Consider the following 19,469-nt stretch of genomic DNA (forward strand, 5'->3'; position numbering starts at 1 on the left):
CAAACAAAGGCAGGCTTTGAATAGAGTTTTTTTTTTATTACTGTACAATAAATTACAATGTAGCCCCCAACCCCCACCTCACAGTCTGCACTTTGGTCTGTTTGATTAAAACAAGTCCCTCCATCCTGCTAAGAATTTATATGTAAACATCAACATGTTTTGTAGGCACATTCAGCTCCAAACATGTGAAGACACCCTTGCCTCAATTATCTCCTCCCTGTACATCTCCCTCACCCCTCCACCTCAAAGAAAGCACTTGGCTTCAGGCACACGTCCCCCCTCCTGCCACCTTTCAGTGGGTGTACAGGGAGGCAGTGAAGACAATGTCCCTGCGGATGGCCAAGGAGGCCTTCTCCATCTTGCTCCCCAGGACGGAGTCTCCCACGATGCGGGCGGCCTGCCTCACCTCCTTCAGCACCTCGTCCAGGCGTTGGATGCAGCGGACCACCGTGCCCTCCTGGACGTCCGTGAGCTGGGCGATCTCTGCGAAGGGCTGGGACGGGACAGAGGAGGTGGTGAGCGACGAAGAGGAAACTTTAACAGCACGAATCACATCTTAAGTTTATCCATTCATAAAGTAAAGAAAGGAGACAGTTTCTATGGTAACATTCTGGTACTCCAGGATACTCTGTCTGGGGTGACATAAAGTGATAAACTCATTATATTTTGTAACATTAAATTGCATGTGATGAATAAAAACATGATTAGATTTGCAGGCAGCTTTAAAAAAACAAAGAACTTTTTAAGAACCACAAATCCTGATACCTGAAGCCAAAACTGAGAAGTTAGTGTTTAAATTCTCATGATTGTTCACAACATGCAGTTTGAGTAATCACACTACTTGTCTTCTAATCTTTGTCCTTATTTGCAACTGAATGATCGGGCTTGTTTTTGAGCTTTACTTTTCTTTTGGCAAGTACAAAGACCTGCAAAAATAAACCAGTGATGCTGTTTAACCGCTCTGCAGATCAGAAAAACAACAACAGAGTTTAAAACAATTTTCATATAAGAAGAAATCATCTTGGGTTCTTCTGAGTAAAGAAGTAAAGCTCAGAGGACAGAAGTGGAGTCAACATTTCAAAGAAATAGAGTAGTATCTACATTATAGCAGCAACTGATGGAGAGGAAATGCTACATGTAATGGGGGGGGTGTAAGAATATTTCTGAGGTTGCGTATCTTGAGAAGACAACAGTTAATTTCTTAAGATTTGATAACACTTATTGTCAACACCCAGAATTAAAAGCAAGTCTGAATCTGCAAACAGCCATGTTGGAGTAAATATAAATGTCTTTTGGCTCTAACCTGGGACTGTAGATTTCAGGGAGTGTATTAATTTGGTAACTGCCAAAATTACTGGGTCATGTATTTGTTTAAAATCTTGTTAGCAGCCTGTAAGAAATCCATCACAAAGAAATGACAAAAACTGGATCCACCAACGCAAGACGAATGGCAGTTATGAAACTGAGTCACATGATAAGACTTCAGGAGGAACAGTGTTGAGAAAAATGGAAGAAAGAGGCCAAATCCAGGTGTCAATGACAGGTAATAGGAACAAATTATAGTTTGTTTGTTTTTTATTCCTTTTTGCTTTAAAGGGTTAAAAATAAATAAATAATCTTATAAATATCACCAGTCCCAGTAACAGCAGGGATTAAAGTGCAATCTCTGTCATCTGGCACTGAGTGTTGTCTTAATCTGGATTCTTCCCTCCTGTTTGGGGCTAAATGTGCTCATCAGGTAGGCAGAGCTGGTGGATTAATATTAATATGCGTTACACTTTCTCGTCTCAGCAGAGGAACAGCACATCTGTGACCCGATGACTTGTTAGGTGGATTTAAGAGGATCACGCTCACCTCTGCTCCGAGAGCCCCAGCAGACTGAAAACTGCTTTTACTTCCTCTGTTCTCAGTGAAGTCATTCCCACACATTCTTAGACATACTTCCTCTCACCAAAAGGTGTGACTGGGGTCAAATAAAGCCCAACAAAGTGTTAAACCTCACCATTCCCCTGGCCCAGCAGTAAACCACCTCTGTGAGCCCAAACTTGAACTGGCCTACAAACTCCTCAGCCGTCTGCGGTATCCCACACTCCCGCTGCAGCTCTCCGATGCGCTGAGCCACCGACTTCACCTGCTCGATGCCCTGGTAGAGAAAAATGACAAGATCGGGATGCTGAGTTCAGCTGGTGGCCGGATTTGATCATGTAGATACAAGTGACTCGCTCTCCCGCCTCTCAGTGTGGACATTATGAACCTGCTTTACAAACCGCGTCGCTGTACTTCTGATCTTCTAGTGTCTGCACTGCTACTTAAGTCATCACTAATTCAGGCTGCCATAAAGCTCCTTCGTGTTTAAGCAAAAGACTCGGCGAGTGATTTAAAAGTGAGGGAGTGACTGGGGTGAGTCAGGTGACGTGCCCTCGCCGTCCTTCCTGCGGGACGTTGTTCATCAAATGTGCACAGTGTCACGTGATGTGAGTGTTTGTGTGTGAGTGAGTCATAAGGAAAAAAAACTCCTCTGCCTCCTCACCTCCTGCAGCGTGTTGGTGATGTGCGGCTCCACCTGGGTGTTCTGAGTGAAGACCAGACAGGACAGCAGGGCGGCGCTCTCCTCGGGCGCCAGCGGGCTCAGGACGTTCTCGAACAGAAGCTCCGTCAGCAGCAGCTCGTGGCTGCTGATCTGACAGGCTACGCGGCCTTTCAGCTGCACTGCCCCGCCGCTGTCGATGTACTGGAGGGACTGAAGGACCTGAGGGAGGCCGGCGAGGAAAATAAACCTCTGAGTTTGTTTATTTTTGTGGAGTTTTGAAGGAAAAAGTGCTACTAAAACCTGGGAAACTATGCTAACAGATAAAAAATGTCAAGCATTCAACAACTTGAGTCCAGACTGAAAAATCTCACTGATATGAAATTTGAGGAGTAAGAAGAAATGTGGAGGGATTGCACTAGCTGTGACTGAAAGGTGGTGCAATCCCAGACATTTTACTGCAAAGGGAGCCTGAGGGAGTTCCTTATTGGTTCAATGTCCTGATGAGGATGACTGGATCCTCCATCACCTGACAAAGAGCTCATGCAAATGGCCGAGTGTGTGCACCATTACTGAACGTGCAGCTGAACGCTTTGAGCTCGTTTACTGCCTCAAACCAGCTCTTTAATATATAATACTTAGGGCTGTCCCACATTTCTTTGGCAAGCAAGTTGCTGGTTCGATTCCAGATGTGCTGGTTCGATTCCACCTGTGGAGCCAAAAGTAGCATTGTATAACATTTGTACTTTGATTTACTGATTCAACTGTTGGGATCATCTTCTGTGATGAGGCGGTGAATCTTTGTCACTTTTAAATAATTTTTTTCCTCAAGCGCCACCTGGAGGATGAATTTTGCTTGTCTTGTGAAATGTAAACAGCACAGCGGGTAGAGTCTGCTTTAAGTGCTGAATAGCAAACATATGCATGTTAATACTAAATTCTATAATGGCAAAAATAAACAGCTTGTTAGCATCACTGTTAGCATAAGGTAATTTTTAAATATTAGCTCCTTTCTTTGTCTCTAAATTAAATATTTGTAAATTTTTTTCACCCATTTTAATGCTTTTATTAGAGACATAATCAGCAGAGAAAGACAAACGCAGCACAGATCCCATCTGGACTCAAATCGAGGACAATGTAGCAAACTTCTGATGTCTTGGGAATTATTGAGATTATCAAAAACCTCATTTAAGCAAACTGACTTTTGGGAAATTGTGATGGGAACATTTTTTATGTCTAAAGGTATTATAAATTCAATAATTCATAGACCTACGATCACACAGGAAGATGACGAAGAGGAAAATATTCCGATCTGAGAAGCAACCGAGAGGTCTTTACACTTTTTTTTTACTCAGTAAATGACTGACTTATAAAAATAGCCGGTGATTCATTTTTCTGCCAACGGACAGAAACACGTCAGGATAAAGACTCTCATCCAAACCTTGATCCTCTGGTGGTATTCTGGCAGCAGAGTCAGAGACTGGTCCGACACAAGGAAGAGGAGCTGGTCCAGCTCTTCCTGCAGGCTCATCCTCTCCTTAATCCGAGCAAACTGACACACACAGACACACAGGATACTCAATTTGAGAAATGAAACAGCAGAACTTGGCCTAAATCCAGTGAATTCAACAGAGAAGAAGATAATAAAAAACTTCTGTACTCTCATTAACGCATCTTTAGCTAACGCAGCTTTAAACCACTGAGGACGATCTCCACACCGCCAATTTTTATTACCCACAAGGTTGAATAAAGACATAAGGAAGTGTGAATGTGCAGTGATAACAGGAGACACTGATACTGCAAGTAAGAGCTTGTTATCTTGCAGAGTAACGAGAGAGAGAGAGAGAGAGAGAGAGAGAGAGAGAGAGAGAGAGAGAGAGAGTGAGAGTGTGTGTGTGTGTGTGTGTGTGTGTGTGTGTGTGTGTGTGTGTGTGTGTGTGTGTGTGTGTGTGTGTGTGTGTATTGGTGGCTCAAATAACACGCTGTGCCTGTGAGACAGTGATGAGCTGCAGCTATGAGCCTATATGGGTAATTATAGAAGCAGTCAGCTCAGATTCTTGCATCTTATCTCCCCAATGAAGCTGCCAGGAAGACAGGAGAGACGGCACAGAAGCAGAGATCTGGTTTTTGAGTTTGATGTTATTATTGTGAAATTAGAACAGGGGGGAAAAATTGGAAGGATAAAAAGAAACTGGCGGTGTTGTGAGAAGGGAGAAACGAGAGACGCTATCAAGGAGGGGGGCCGGTCTTATGTAAGGATGTTAATTAGCTGCATAGATGTGTAACTGCTGCACAAAATAAATGTGATTTTCTTTCTTTATGAGCAAACACTCGGGCTGAGACACTTTTCTCATTGCAGGATATTTTAAAAACTGTCGCGCGCACACGCACACACACAGACACACACCTGCTCTGCGAACATGGGTGAGTGGATGCAGTTGAAATCTCTGAGGCTGTCTTGCAGCACACGGAGCCTCATGTTGGCCTCCACCACATCAACGCTCTTCAGCTGGAGGTCATTGACGGGGTCAAGGGTTGCTATGCCGCTGGGGTTAGCCTCTGCCAATCGAAGCAGCTCCTGTGTCGCCGTGGAGATGGCTTGACCAGGAGGATCAAGCCTAAAGGACAAAGGGAAGTGATGAAGATTTTTAGCTTGACAGTGTAGACTGATCTGAGAAATGCAAGAAAATGGCAACAACAACAAAAAAGGCCAGATATTTTTAAACTATAGCAGTGACAAAAAAGAAAAGGTGGTAATCCATCTGGTAGAGTGATGAGGCCCTTTTCATTTCTCCCTGTAAACCCTGTCAATATCTGTACTGTCGCTTTCATAAGAGAACAAAAAACACAGTAAAAACCAGCTAAAAATAAAAGAAAATACAAAAGAAAATCAATAAAGATATGTAATTATGAAGCACAACCAGCAACAGAATCAGACAAATGTATATATTTTCACCTGCTACTTCATTAGGTACACCTATTCAGCTACATATTACATGCCAACATTTAATCAGTCAATCACATGGCAGACATTCAGTGGAATTAGGTATGTAGACATGGTCAAGACAACCTGCTGAAGTTCAAACTAAGCATCAGAATGAGGAAGAAATGTGATTAAAGTGATTTTGAACGTGACATGGTTGTTGGTTGAAGTATTTCAGAACTGCTGGTCTCCCAGGACTTTCCCACACAACCATCTGTAGGCGGATAGAAAGGCAACAGTAACTAAAATAACCACTAACTACAACCAAAGTATGCAGAAGAGCACCTATGAATGGGCAACTTATTAAAACCTCGGAGCAGGTGACAAACCGAGGTTACAATTCAACCAGGAAAAATGTTGCCTGGTATAATGGGTCTTGATTCTTCCTGCAACATTCACATAGTCGGGTCAGAATTTGGGGTATATAACATGAAAGCATGTGAGAGATATTTTCTTGGCACATTTTTGGCTTCTTAGCACCAACTAAACATTGTTGCTGATCATGGTGATCCCTTATGACCCATCTTCTGATGGCAGTATAACACGCCGTTTCACGCTGTTGAAATAGGATCCTCATTAGAAAAATAAATAAAGTTCTTAAATCACGACAAAGACAACAAATGCATACTTGAATCGTGGCTGTTGCCTCTTGTTGTAATTATCGATGATCCTTTCTGGAATCACTTTGAGGGTTTTCACCGTGATGGCTGAGATGTCCTGAAGCTTCAACTTCTGCACCGTGTGGCTGCAGGGGCCTGATGAACGTTAAAGGCAAAACAGAAAATTAATTACATCAAATAATTGAAAAGTGGTTCGTGAAAGCGATCACACAGAGCTGGCTAGCATCTGCAGCTAACCCCACCTCCTCACCTTCAGGTATGAAGAGAGACGTGTTGTGGAGGTGAGGCAGAGCGGCGTTGTCGTTGTCTTTTCCTTCCTCGTTGCCCTTCTCACAGATGATGAGGGCTGTGAAGGTGCGGTTCACAGAGGCACTGGACACCTGACGCACAGAGAAAAGTCAGAGAACGATACGGGAGCAAGGACACTGTACACTGTTCACACATGAGGGAGATCTGTGGCAATCCAAACACATGCAGGTTGGGTGACGCAGAAACTCTACACCACCCTCTGCTGAGAATGAGCGTCTGGATGTATTTCCTCTTTTACTGGTGACCCGTTCAGCTTTTATGTCACCTGTCTCACCAGTGAGACCAGAGGCTGGGCACAGAGCTCATATGGAGACTTGTTCAGCTCAACATCGCCGACAATATTATTTAAGAAAAATTCTTCTTTGTGACTCTGTATCACTTGCTGATTGTCTCACTGTCCGTAACATTTTCCCATTTTCCTTTTGCCACGATGTTCATCAACTAATTCCTCCACTTTAGCCCAGAGTTGATCTAATAGGCAGTAGCCACTGTCAACAGAGAGCAAACTCAGCACATAGGATACGGTCCGCACATGGTTCACAAAACACAGGTATTTCAAAGAACAGACCCTCAGCCTTAATTTGAGCAGATAAAACAAAAGTATTGTACTGACTTTGAACATCTAAGCACCAAAGCAACCTATAAATAACACAAACTTCATTAGAAAAAAAACAACAGAGCTGAAGAGCCTGATTAATAGTTCCGTTTTATTTTTTTTTTTTAGGCAAAACAACATCTTTGGTACCAATTTTTAAAATTTTATTTGTGTGAGCAAAGAATTTGAAACCAGATGATTTTAGGTTATTGTTTACTTTCTGTGTATTCATCTCACTGGAGGAATTAACGACACTGAAACATGCATCAAACTAGCAACTTTCACTTTTCGCTCAATAATCAGCCATTTTTTAATCCTAGTTTGCATTTTTATACAAAATCTGATTATTTATTTCACTTGTTAATTGCCACTGTTACATAATTCTACACAAATAAGCTATTCTTTTCTTTATGAAATAAATCCTATGTAAGATTTAGCCCCTCTTTAGGTTTTTATCTTTTGCACAGCACAATCAGGTAAGTGTCTGATTGCTCATGCATCCACAGTCACACAAAACCGTCTTCATCCACAAGTAGTATCTGCTCTGAAACAGGTAATATGACCCCAAATAGTCCTGGTGTCACAGAATAGCTGTGGTTGGGTGTCACACTGAATATACACCTACCTGTAGGATAACTCCTAAGGCGTTGAGATGCTGTTTGTTGTTAACTACAATGACTCGACCCACTGAGAGAGCCTTGAGCCCATTCACAGACTCCAGAATAGCGTGCTGAGATTGAGACGGGGAGGAAATGATAAAGGTAAACAAGCAGCTGATTAAAGCTGTATGAATGTAATCGTGATTCTGAATATGTGCGAGTTTACCTGGACTGCTTCTGTGGTTTTCTTCAGCTCGGTGACCGTGTGGTAGTAAGGCAACAGGTCAGAGAGCTGGCCCTCTGTGTCCACGGAGGGCATAGCGGACAACATCTGCTTCAGCTGGCTGATCCTCTTCTCGTGGGTCTGCAGCAGCAGCAGCAGCAAGACAGATGAAAAAGAGACATTTCTCAGCTGCTCTTAGACAGGAAAAATGTTACAGAGCAACAATTCAATGAAGCTGTAAATGTTACCTGAGTATCTCTGTGGCTTTCAGAGAAGCTCCTCCTCATCATGTCGGTCACACGGAGAGCTTCGACTCGCAGCAGGTTGAGGATCATGGTGTAAGTCAGTCTGAACTGGGACTGGAGAAGGGTGGGCTTACCCTGAGGGAGACACACAGGAAGAAGAGTCAGCACAGAAATGGGATGCAAACCATTTTCTAAAACTAGAAAATCAAAACTGCTCTGATTCCAATTCATCTACTGACGCCACTGATTTCTTTTTTAAAGCGTAACACTTTGTAATTGCTTACAGCCACACCACCCAGCGTATACCTGATCTCACCCCAGCAGATTTTGTATTTACTTGGGTTATCTTAGCCTAATATTAGGATTTGTTTAATGATATGAAACATATGCAAAAAAGAAACTAACAAACCAACAAATATAGGAAAGAGGAAAATACTTTTTCACAGCACTGTATATCTCAAAAATTAATATCAGCCTTGAAAGTCCAGAAATATTGTGAAAAAAGACCACAGCCTATTTAATTTTGCACCATCTGTAGAAGAGGAGGCTCTGGCTTTCTACATTTACAAAAGAAAGTAAAGCATCCATGAAAGAAAAAAGGATAAAAAACACAATTTGTGTTTCAGTTCCACACTGAACCCAAAGCAGTGCTTTTCAAACTGGCACAGAGGGAGACTGTGTTAAAATAGCCCACTCAACTGTGTAATTAAATGTTAAATGAATAACGGAGCGTGCAACACCTTCCTTGAATCACAGCCAAAATAAACAAGCGGTGCAGCTTTGCTTTAGATGTGGAGAGATGGGTACCGAGAGACTTGAGTGGAACGATGTATAAACCCACGCGGCAGGTAGATGTTATGAAATGAAACCCTGCTGCGGCCCTCACCAGCATCATGACGTGCAGATCTGCCATCTCGTGAACGCCGGCTTTACACAGAATGATCACAGTGCCCGTGGCGTCCAAACCTCTCCGGCCCGCTCTGCCCGCCATCTGAATATACTCACCTAAAAATATGGTTCATGGCATGAGCACAGGTCTCAAAATGCTTGTTTTTCCTCAGCTACAATTTATCCTCAAGGACTAGAAAGCATTAGTGATGGCGGCTGAGATGGAGAGTATCAAACCTGGCAGCAGATTTCGGAAGCCGGTTCCATCATGTTTCCTGATGCTGTCGAACACCACGGTCCTGGCGGGCATGTTCACTCCCATCGCAAAGGTCTCGGTGGCAAACAGCACCTGGGAGAGGAAGGGAAGATGCAGACAGCTGGTAGAGCTATTTTTATTTGCAAATGAAGGTGAGTGTAGCAAATAGGTGGGGTTGCAGCACAAAATTGTCTCTTTTTCCTCTGATCTCATTCTTCCAAAGAGAAAACAAGCCCTGTAGCTACATCTCATCCAAGATTCAGCCTGCAGGCTCACTAACCATCATCCGCTTTTCTGACCACAGCTATTACAGAGAAATTCCAAGTCATTTCCATCAAATACTTCCCCACCTGATCATCACAGATTTGCTTGAGAAAACAAATTCCAAGAAAAAGACGCACTTGATATTAAGATATGGAAAGATATTTTTCTACCACCATATTTGTTTTCACAGAATTCTCTGATTTGCTAATTGTGCATAACTTTAGTTTTTTCCTCACTGCAGCGTTACTGACGATATTAGTGCAGGTGGTTACACCACAGATTAACATCTGCACCCCATGAGACCATTAATACTTATGTATTAAGTGTGGTGCATTGCTCCCTCTGCCACAATAATCTCAATAACATCCTGTAGTGTGTGTTGCACCAATATTTTCAAAAGCATGATTTCAAACACAGCTGTGGTCCAAGCCACATTAGCATCATAGCTTTATTTCAACTTCCAGTCACGCTCACCTTTACGAGGCCTCTGGAAAAAAGCATCTCAATGACCTCCTTCAGGATTGGCAGGATCCCGCTGTGATGGACTGCGATTCCTCTCTTCAACAGGTCTCTCATGAGCAAGATCTAAAAGAAGACCCCAATGACAAGTTTAATGTTACATTAACATGTTCTATTGTGGGCAAAACACCATAAATCTTTGACTGGAAGTCAGTTTAAGTGTGTTGCAAATTAAGCCGCTGTTTAAGAAAAGTCTAAAATCCTAAAAAGCACAAAGATTCAGTCATTTTCAAATTAAAATTGATTGTATTTACGGAAATAAATTAATTATGCATATTCTTTCATGTCCATGTTGAGTGTATGTAAACTAACCACGTCTTTGCATATGCTGCAGTGAAACTGCACACCAAAATAGCAAATCTTTTTATATGCCTTCATTATTATGATGAATATATTGTACCTAGGGGAGCTTTTTGTTCCAGATGATTATTAAATACTCATATAAAAGAAGAAATTATCATTCATCACAATTCAGAAAGCAGCCTGTATTAACAGTCTGGGGGAGAGGAAAAGCAGGGCCCCTGCTGACTGCTCGTTACTACCTGAGGCAGCTGCCGGTCTGCTCCTCGGAGGCGAGTGAGACTTTTCTGGAAGAAAGAGTGAATTTCCGCCTTCTCTATGGAGGTGGTTAGGTCCATGGAGTCCAGCGAGCGGGCGTTCTCGTCACAGCGTGTTCGAGAAAAGGTGAACGCAACCACCGGGGTCTGCTGCCGCTGGGACAGGAAGTGCAGCAGGGTGAGCCACACTGATCGGTCCTGTGGGGTGAAGCAAATAATTAAAAAATAGGGAGATGGATGAAAACAGGAAATAAGAGGATGACTTGGAGAGAAATCAAAAGGCAAAATAGTGACAAAAGAGAATTACCTGACTAGCGGTGGTGTTTTGAGAGGTGTTTTTTGTGCCAAATGACTGAGCATGTTTGCTGGTGCGCTCCTTCTTAGCATCGACGGCTGCGTAGTATCTGAACAAGAAACACAACTTCCTCTTTGAGAAACAACTTCAAGAAATTATTAACTAGGGAAGCACCACGCGGCGAAGCTGTACCCTTTAGTGAGGAAGTTTCCTGTAGCATCCACCAGCAGGAACATCTCTTTCTGAGTCTTGGTGCTGTTCCCCGTGTACAGATAATGCTCCAAGGGCACGGGTCTCTTTAGTGTGCTGATCACATAAATGTGCCTCTTCTTAATACGACTGGGGTAAAAAAAAAAAAAACAATAATAAGGGCGAGACAGAGAAATGCAATTAATGGCAGAAGCTGAAGTCTTGCTTTGAATCGTTTTGTGCGAGAGCAGATTTCTAAAGGAGAATTACCGACTGCAGCCACTGTCACCACTCCACAATTAGCTCTCTAATGCTCAGTGGCTGCTGTCAGCGTGGTGCACCTACCCGATCCACTCACTGAACTCCAGAGCGTTTGGCACTGTGGCGCTGAGAAGAATGATACTGACGTGATCGGGAAGCATAATCAGAACCTCCTCCCACACAACCCCTCTCTGAGGAAAGCAAACACGAGAGGAAAGTCAATTAACCTCGAAAATCAGCTGGAAAAAAATGAATCCGTGGGTGCGCTCCCTGACCTCAGCGTCGTTGATGTAGTGAACCTCATCGAAGATCACCCACTCCAAGTCCCTGATGACCTCTGAACCGTTGTAAAGCATAGACCTGAGAGAGGAGAGGACGGAGCAATCTAGAAACTTTACTCTACTCAATACGTTGCTTCTAATATATACAACAAACAGTCCGAGCACCTGAGGATCTCAGTGGTCATGATGAGGCAGGACGACTCAGGACTGAGCTGGACGTCGCCTGTAAGGAGTCCAACGTCCCCAAATGTGTTTTTAAAGTCTCTGAACTTCTGATTGGACAGAGCCTTGATAGGAGATGTGTAGATGGTCCTTTAAAAACACAAGAAAGAGAGAGAGAGGAAAATAAACCTCTAATAAACCTCTGCAAAGAAAAAACACTTTAATCTGGATGTTATAGGTCTAATTATGTATTAAATATATATATTAGAAGACTACAGACTGTGAAGTCTAATAATGCCAAACAAGAACAAAATAATGACATTAAAAACTTTATGTTCGACCACAACACTAAACAGCTGTTTACCCGTTATACAAAACCTGTTACTTGCCTCACTGTCAGGTAACACATGATAACAACAAGCAGTAACAGTCTTCAGATTAAAGGGTTACATATGTTAAATGTATTGATTCCTGCATACACTTTAAGTATAGAAAAATTAAAAAACAAACACCAGTCGATAAATATAAATCACCAAGTATCAGCCATCCATTGGATAGGAAGGAAAACAGTGTAAATGTTTGGAAACGCAAAGTATTTGACTTTTGTGCCACCTAGTGGTTGTGTCAGAATAACAAAGACTGTGAAAGTGCCAACAAAAGCTGCTTTTATTCTGGGGTGTAATATTTATTTATTTGAATCTAAGTCATGTTAATCATCTGCCACAGAACAGTTTGAAGTAAACCTTAAATAAGAAACTTAGCCATAATATAACCACTCTATCATTACCTAATGGTGAGACTCCTGCTATTAAAATATTAAAAGTAAGTTTTTACTATTTATTTTATGATTTAGTTATGACACTTTAATCTGTGTGTGTTTGTTTACTGTCCTCAAAGCTACATGATCGGGAGTCAAAGGTCAGCAGTGGCTCAGGTGACATCGTGAATCGTGAATCTCAAGTGAATCGTCGGTATGATTAAAAGTACTGTTTTAATGTTTGTGTTTAGCACTATAAACAACCCCTTTTTAAGATTTTTCTCAATGTGATTAAGTATAGCAGTGAACAGGCCAAACAATACTGCAGCATGGCATAATTTGATATTTATTATTATTTTATTTATATATTATTATTGTATATTATAATTTAAAATGTCGTAGCAGAGCATTTCCAGCTTGTTCCATTCTTTACTGGGGATTTATGTACTTTCATTTTAAGTACATGAATTAAGTTCATCTTGTCTTCTTTCTTCCTGGTGGTTCCTTCCTGGTATTCATTTGTATTCGTATTTCAAAAGTATTTATATAGTGCTTTTTTATTCCTATGAAGCACATGTTTTACACATGTAGAACTTTCATCAGGAGCAATTTGGGGTTCAGTATCTGGCCCAATGATGTGACATGTGGAGCTGGGGATCAAACCACCTTCGGCAGACAACTATGTGAGCTGTGAGTCACAGCTGTCTCGTGTCATTAGTGTTTCTTGCTTCTTTTCCAGCCTTGAAGACAAGAACAACCTCTGTCTTACAGCTTGTACTGAAAAAGGGTTTAGCTCACCTCTGAGCTGTGCACAAATACACACCTCGTCATGTGTTTCTGTGAGAGAGCGATGGCGTACTCGGCCACCACTGTTTTTCCAGCAGACGTGTGCGCGGCCACAAACACGGAGTCGTGAGCTTCCAGCCTCAGCACGGCCTGCTTTTGGAAAACATCGAGCTCAAAAGGCCACTGCAGCAGAGAAACAGGAAAAAAGAAAAAGGTTTTCACTTAACAGCTCACCACATGCCGTGTTCAGAGAAGCAACAGAGAGAGGTGAAAATATCAAAATAAGACAAATGGATTTTATTTTTTGTTATGTTGAACCCAAACCTTGAAAGCTGGGTTTGGGATGCGTTTGTGGAAGTCATCGCAGGGTGATGTTATATTCACAGGAATGGCCCATTTCTTGTTTTCCTCTGTGTTCTCTTTTAGCTTTGATTTCTCTTCTTTTCCTTTCTCTGGAGGAGACGAGGATGACGCAGCATCCTGCAGGCAGAGGAGAAGGAAACAAAGCTTCAGAGCAGTTCATATTTAGCAACACTCGACAGTTAACTCACATCAATTTTCTTTTATTTTAATGTCTGTCTGTTTCCTGCTACGCGAATAGCAGCATTTATTTTACAAATTCTGCACTGGAAAAAGACTGAATTAAATTCAGAACTAAATACTGAAAATAGCTTTATCAACACCACAATTAAAGGATGAATGCAAGAGAGAAGGATTTCCAGATTTTACCTCTCGTCTTTTCTTTCTGCATCTATGACAACAAAGAACTGCAACTCACTGAGCACCACAAGCTCATGTAAATTAGCCTCTGGGTTAAATCTAGTTGGACAGTCATGGTCTTTAAAATTAATTTCTAGGGAGAGAACTGTGATGGTGGGCAGTAGTGTTAGGTATATTATAGGAATATTATACTGTACTAAACAACCGTGCTCCTGACTATCTCACCGACCTCCTCAGTCTCTATACTCCCAGCCGTTCTTTACGATCATCTGGTCAGTTACTTCTGGCCCAGCCCGGGCACCGTCTGAAGACTAGGGGTGATCGTGCCTTTGCCTCAGTAGCACCAAACCTATGGAATACTCTTCCTGCTATCATTCGTGCCTCTGACTCCATTCGGTCCTTTAAAGCATGCTTGAAAACCTGGCTTTTCCGACATGCTGATTGTCACCGCTCATTAGTTGCTGTATCGTTACTCATTTCTCTGGATTATCATGAATTCTCCCTATCCCTACTTACTAATGCCTTTGTTTGTTTTTGCTATTTTACCTTGTTTTAATGACTTACTGTTCAGTGTAATCATTTTACTGTTTATTCCTTACTGTTAGTACATAACAGTAACCTACAGCACACCAGAAAAATAGATTCAGACTACCTTTTAGGCTCAGGTGCAGTGACACGGCTTTAACAAGAAGAAAAGTCAGTCATTCACCACCATCTTCCTGCGCACTAAAACCACCAAAGTCCTCTTCTCCAGTGTCGGAAACGAACAGGCTCAGGATGGCTTCGTCATCCACTCTCAGCTTCTTTCCTTCGTTGTCACTTTCAAAACCAAAGATAATCCTCATTGTCATTGTCAGTGTCGGAGTCGAACACCCTCTGAAGGGCCGTGGCGGTGTCCTCCTCTTCATCATGCAGCAGTCCAGCCCTTCGAAATCCGTTGGTGATCGTGGATGCTTGCACACTTTTCCACGCTGTCAGAATCCACCGGTAGAGTTGAGCACAACTTGCTTTTCGCAAGTTTATCGCCGCTCATCATCCACGACTCCAGCTGAACGCATAGCGCTACTTTGAAGTTTGTTTTTCGCGCTACTTGTACGGCACTATGTTGCCTGGCGGATGGACATGTGACCAACATACCACTCTTGAACCCCGATCCTTCCGCCAGGCAACGTAGTGCCGTACAACAGCGGAACAAACAAAACAAATCGTCTTACGATATGACAAAAATCATGGACAATCTATAGAAAAGCCGCACCTGACTAAAAGCCGCAGGGTTCAAAGCTTGTGCAAAAAGTAGCGGCTTATAGCCCGACAATTACGGTATGCTCAATGCATAAAAAACCCAACCTGTACATCAAAACTTTGTTTAAAGGTTGTCAGACGTCCACGTGACATCAAGCAGTATGTTTTTAAAAAAAGCAAATACGACATTCGTTTGATTGTATAATGACTGTGGTCAAGAAACATATTTGCCCTTTACATGCATCTACATGTAAATGACATCTCTAAAAGTGTTATGTCTCACTGTGGGTTGCACCGTGTTACTGTGGTAGAAGTTACGTTTGGTAGTACTGCTGCCTTGAGGAAGAAGGTTCTGGGTTCAGGTCTACTGGTTGGCTAACAGGCAACCACTTTTCTTTTTTCAATGTTTGTTCAAGATCTGAGTTTTCACCTTCGAACCAAACCTGAGCATTAAGATGTCGGGCAAAACTTCCTTTTCACTGAGTGTTTGCTGGATGGGAACCATCTCAATACACAACACAGGCGAATTTGACCACATGTAAAACTTCTCCCATCATATTAACCTTCAAAGTTTTAATCGAGCTGTTTGCTATATTTACTTAAAGATATTGCGCTAATATTTATCATTCACAGTCATTCATTTCAGGGAGTATAATCTGAAGAAAAGCATTTTACCAGATATCTGAAATAAAAGATGTACCTTGATGCCCAGGTCTTCAAGACTGTTTGTTCGTGGTAGTTTGGGGGCATCTTCACTTTCTTTGTCTTTCTCCTTCTCCTCAAGCTGCAAACCACTAATGCCTTCCACGGTAGACAGGAGCGACATGAGGTTGACCTCTGGCTTCGCTATTTTGGCATCTTCAGGATACAATTTTAAAAAGACAAAATCATTAATTTATCTACTTTTAGACCATGTAGTATTTTTTTTTTTTTGTTGGGACAGTCTGAGTTCTAACCTTTGTCAGTAAAGTCCATCCCAGCTTTCAGTCCAGGGGCCACCTTCAGTAAATCTATAAAAGAGTAATGACAAACTCAAACTCTAAGAGGTGAAATAATAAAATATGTTTGACTTTATTTTACGTTGATCCTGCTTAAAAGAGGGAAAAAAATCACCACTCTCAAAGTCAATTTCCTCCTCCAGCTCAGATTTCTTCTTGATTTGTTCAAGCGTCAGTTCCTCCATTCCTCCTGTGACAATAACAACAAGAATATTAATAGATAACAAAACTCCTCAGTTTTGACATCTGAACTAAAGAAAGATACAGGAAATCACTAAGAAAAAAATGCTTTGAATGAATGAAAGAATCTCACCGGGGAGGAACGGGTAGTTGGTGTTGCTTCCTCGAAGGCTTTCAGAAGGAGGCCCAGGCTGGCGCTGCAATGACAGCGAGTTCTTTGCAGACAGGCCGGTGTTCTCCAGTAACACCTACAGGTGAAAAAAAGAAGAAGAAAGAATACAGACCCAAAATGAAATGAATCAAGCCAACCTTTGATTACAGTGATAATGCGCAGGACCATAATGATAACCTGCTGCTAGACTCTGACTCTTCAATATGAACAAACAGATCTGAAGATAAAAGCAGAAGTGAAAAATAGTGACAACTTGAGTGTGAAAATTTTGTTTTTGCTTTTTAAATTAAATCTAGGTGGCCCTAAAATCTAAAAGATCTATTTTTTTCCAAAATGGATAAAATCAGTCTTGAAAAATATGTATAGAAATATGCATGTAAAGTTTTGGCCAATGACACAGTTGCTATACACAACCACAGTGAATTTCAAATCAAACAATCAAGATTTGATTGAAAAGCAAACTTGGCTTAATTCAAGGAGTTTAACAAAAGTTTTAACTGTTAAGGAATTACAGCCATTTAATACACAGTCCTCTAATTTCATAGGCTAAAAAGAAACTGGATAATTGATTGACAAGCAGTTTTATGATTAGGTCAGGCCTGTTCCTTCATTCTTCCATGACACATTAAATAAGAGAAAAGCTCTGGGGTTGATTCCAAGAGTTGGGCTTGCATTTGGTAGCTGTTCACTGGATCACTAAAAAGCCTAAAGAGATGCTGAAGAATGTGAAGGAGACCATTTTTAGGCTGAAAAAGCCAAATTAAACTTCTCAGAGAGTAAGGCATCTCCAAAAAAAGAAGTTGATCCAAGTATTAAAATGAACCACATATTTAAAACGACCACACATATTTAAAGCTGAAACAGCAAAGCACTTTTAATAAACAATAAGATACTCTTTGTCAGGTTCAATAATGATTTGACAATAATGATTTTATTTTAATAAGGAAAATGTTGCCACGTTACCTCAGTGAAGTCCAGCAGCATTCCTGTGGTCGGATCTCTGACAACAGACAGTCCCGAGTGAAGCGGAGATGGACAACAGTTGAGCAGAGAGTCAACGTCAACCTTCCTCTGGGTCACCCTGATGAGAACAGCAACACACACACACAAAAATCACATCTTTAAACATACGTTGATTTTAACCCAATAATAATTACAATATCAGATTTGACTTTCCCCCCGTAGACACGTTAGATTTCAGGAAGCAATGATTTCAAGAAACTCTCTTAATTATTTAGTGAAATCAATAAATATGCCTATTAGTGTTTTTTTTAATTAGCAATATAACAAACATAAATACTTGAGAAACTTCTGGAAGGCAAAGTCTTTGTCGTGTATAGGAAGCCATGCAGGGTCTCTTAAAAACTGTTTCTCTACTTCTGTCTCCAGGTTCAGGTTTGTGGGAGGAAGCCCGTGAGGGAGCTGTGGATGGAAAAAAAAGAGATCAGAGAGACATCCTGAAGAGCCACATAAACAAAACAAGTCAAATAATTCCCCTATATTTACATAAGTTATAAATGAACACCATCAACTATCCCCCAAAGATAAAACACAATCAAATCTTATTTAATATAAGCAATCAGCTCAGGTGAAACTAAACCATAATGTTAAGTCACTTAGATAATATGAAATTTTAATAAGCATCACTTTGAATAAGTTCTGAAGAAGCTAAATGTGCTAGATTAGGTGACTTGAATACAAAAATGTATGGGTAAAGCAATTGTACAAGGATTGGCTTTATTTGTTTTTGTTTTTATTTTGTTTCTTGTATCTAAAGTAATTCTCATTAGGAAACAAATAAATTAAATATTTTAAAGTCTTTGGGTCAACCCCCAGATTTGTATCTACTCCCTTGTTTATTTCAGAATGGGGAAAAAGTAGGTCTACATGGGTTTTCACTCACACTGCATAATCATAAAATCATAATACAAGGGAACAGGGCTTTAGTCTTAAAAAGCTCCACTGCAACGGCATCAGTGATTTCCAACCACAAGCCCGGAAGCATGCCATTATCGTTGAGTCGAAGAATTCTTAATCCTTTACATTAGGTTGTAACACAGACCAAATCATTTTATTGGACTACAACTTAGCTAAAATAGTATGAGTAAACAGTATCTTACTCCTTACTGACCGTGCTATGTGGAGGTAAAGACTGGCCGGGCACGGGGTGTGTGATAAGCTCAAACCTGCCAGAGCATCCCATCTCCAGCAGGGACATGGGCAGATCCATGGGGCCCGGAGGGGGCACATCTGCAGAGAGACAACATAAAGAGTCTGAATGGATGAGCAAGCACACATTCACGCAGGCTGCATTAAAAAGATGAAGAAAAAGACTGTCAGGTTAAATTAACCATTTATCTGGTCGTATTTATTCCGTAAATGCTTAACGGATATTACCACACTTACTTGCTGATTAGCTAAATATTAAATCTGTGCTTTATGAGGGTGCAGAAAGAAGCTACTCTGTTAGCCATAGCATCATAAGCTACATCAATGGAGCTAGTTAACCAAAAATAAACATAATACAGTTAGATATTTATAATTATTTAAGGAGCGGGCTTGACAAATTACAACCCACAACGTACTTAGTCTATCCATGCCCCCACAGTCGTTAACGAAAGCTAAAAGTTGCCACAAAGTAGTTGCTGCAGTGGCCACGGAAGTTGCCAAAATTGACAAGCGGAAGTGGCTAGCAAAAAACTGCTCGACTTAAACGCAAAGACATAAAATTCTTTAAAAAAAAATTACAAAGACTTTTATAAGATAAAATGTTTTATAAGTTAGAAATATCGTTTTCTGTACTTTTTAAAATAATATTATAAACTTTTTTGCAAAAACAAA

The 19,469-nt window shown here is 41.2% G+C and overlaps 1 protein-coding gene across 1 annotated transcript; it reads right to left on the bottom strand.

Moving 5' to 3' along the window:
- Nucleotides 1-27: 27 nt before the first annotated feature.
- skic2 (SKI2 subunit of superkiller complex) lies at nucleotides 28-19,330 on the bottom strand. The gene is made up of 29 exons (XM_080862426.1): nucleotides 19,214-19,330; nucleotides 18,760-18,878; nucleotides 17,929-18,050; nucleotides 17,592-17,709; nucleotides 16,590-16,704; nucleotides 16,392-16,466; nucleotides 16,235-16,288; nucleotides 15,979-16,136; nucleotides 13,641-13,796; nucleotides 13,354-13,499; nucleotides 11,777-11,923; nucleotides 11,606-11,690; nucleotides 11,415-11,521; nucleotides 11,073-11,219; nucleotides 10,893-10,989; nucleotides 10,571-10,783; nucleotides 9,984-10,094; nucleotides 9,227-9,338; nucleotides 8,988-9,106; nucleotides 8,105-8,236; nucleotides 7,860-7,997; nucleotides 7,660-7,764; nucleotides 6,381-6,510; nucleotides 6,139-6,265; nucleotides 4,935-5,145; nucleotides 3,969-4,079; nucleotides 2,531-2,749; nucleotides 2,003-2,143; nucleotides 28-493 (listed from the first exon to the last, which is right to left on the bottom strand). The coding sequence occupies exons 1-29, from the start codon at nucleotides 19,224-19,226 to the stop codon at nucleotides 293-295; spliced, it is 3,729 nt and encodes a 1,242-aa protein (XP_080718552.1). The 5' UTR covers nucleotides 19,227-19,330; the 3' UTR covers nucleotides 28-292.
- Between the last annotated feature and the right edge of the window lie 139 nt (nucleotides 19,331-19,469).

This window comes from Rhamphochromis sp. 'chilingali' (assembly GCF_963969265.1).
Source record: "Rhamphochromis sp. 'chilingali' genome assembly, chromosome: 17".
Taxonomy (NCBI): Eukaryota; Metazoa; Chordata; class Actinopteri; order Cichliformes; family Cichlidae; genus Rhamphochromis; species Rhamphochromis sp. 'chilingali'.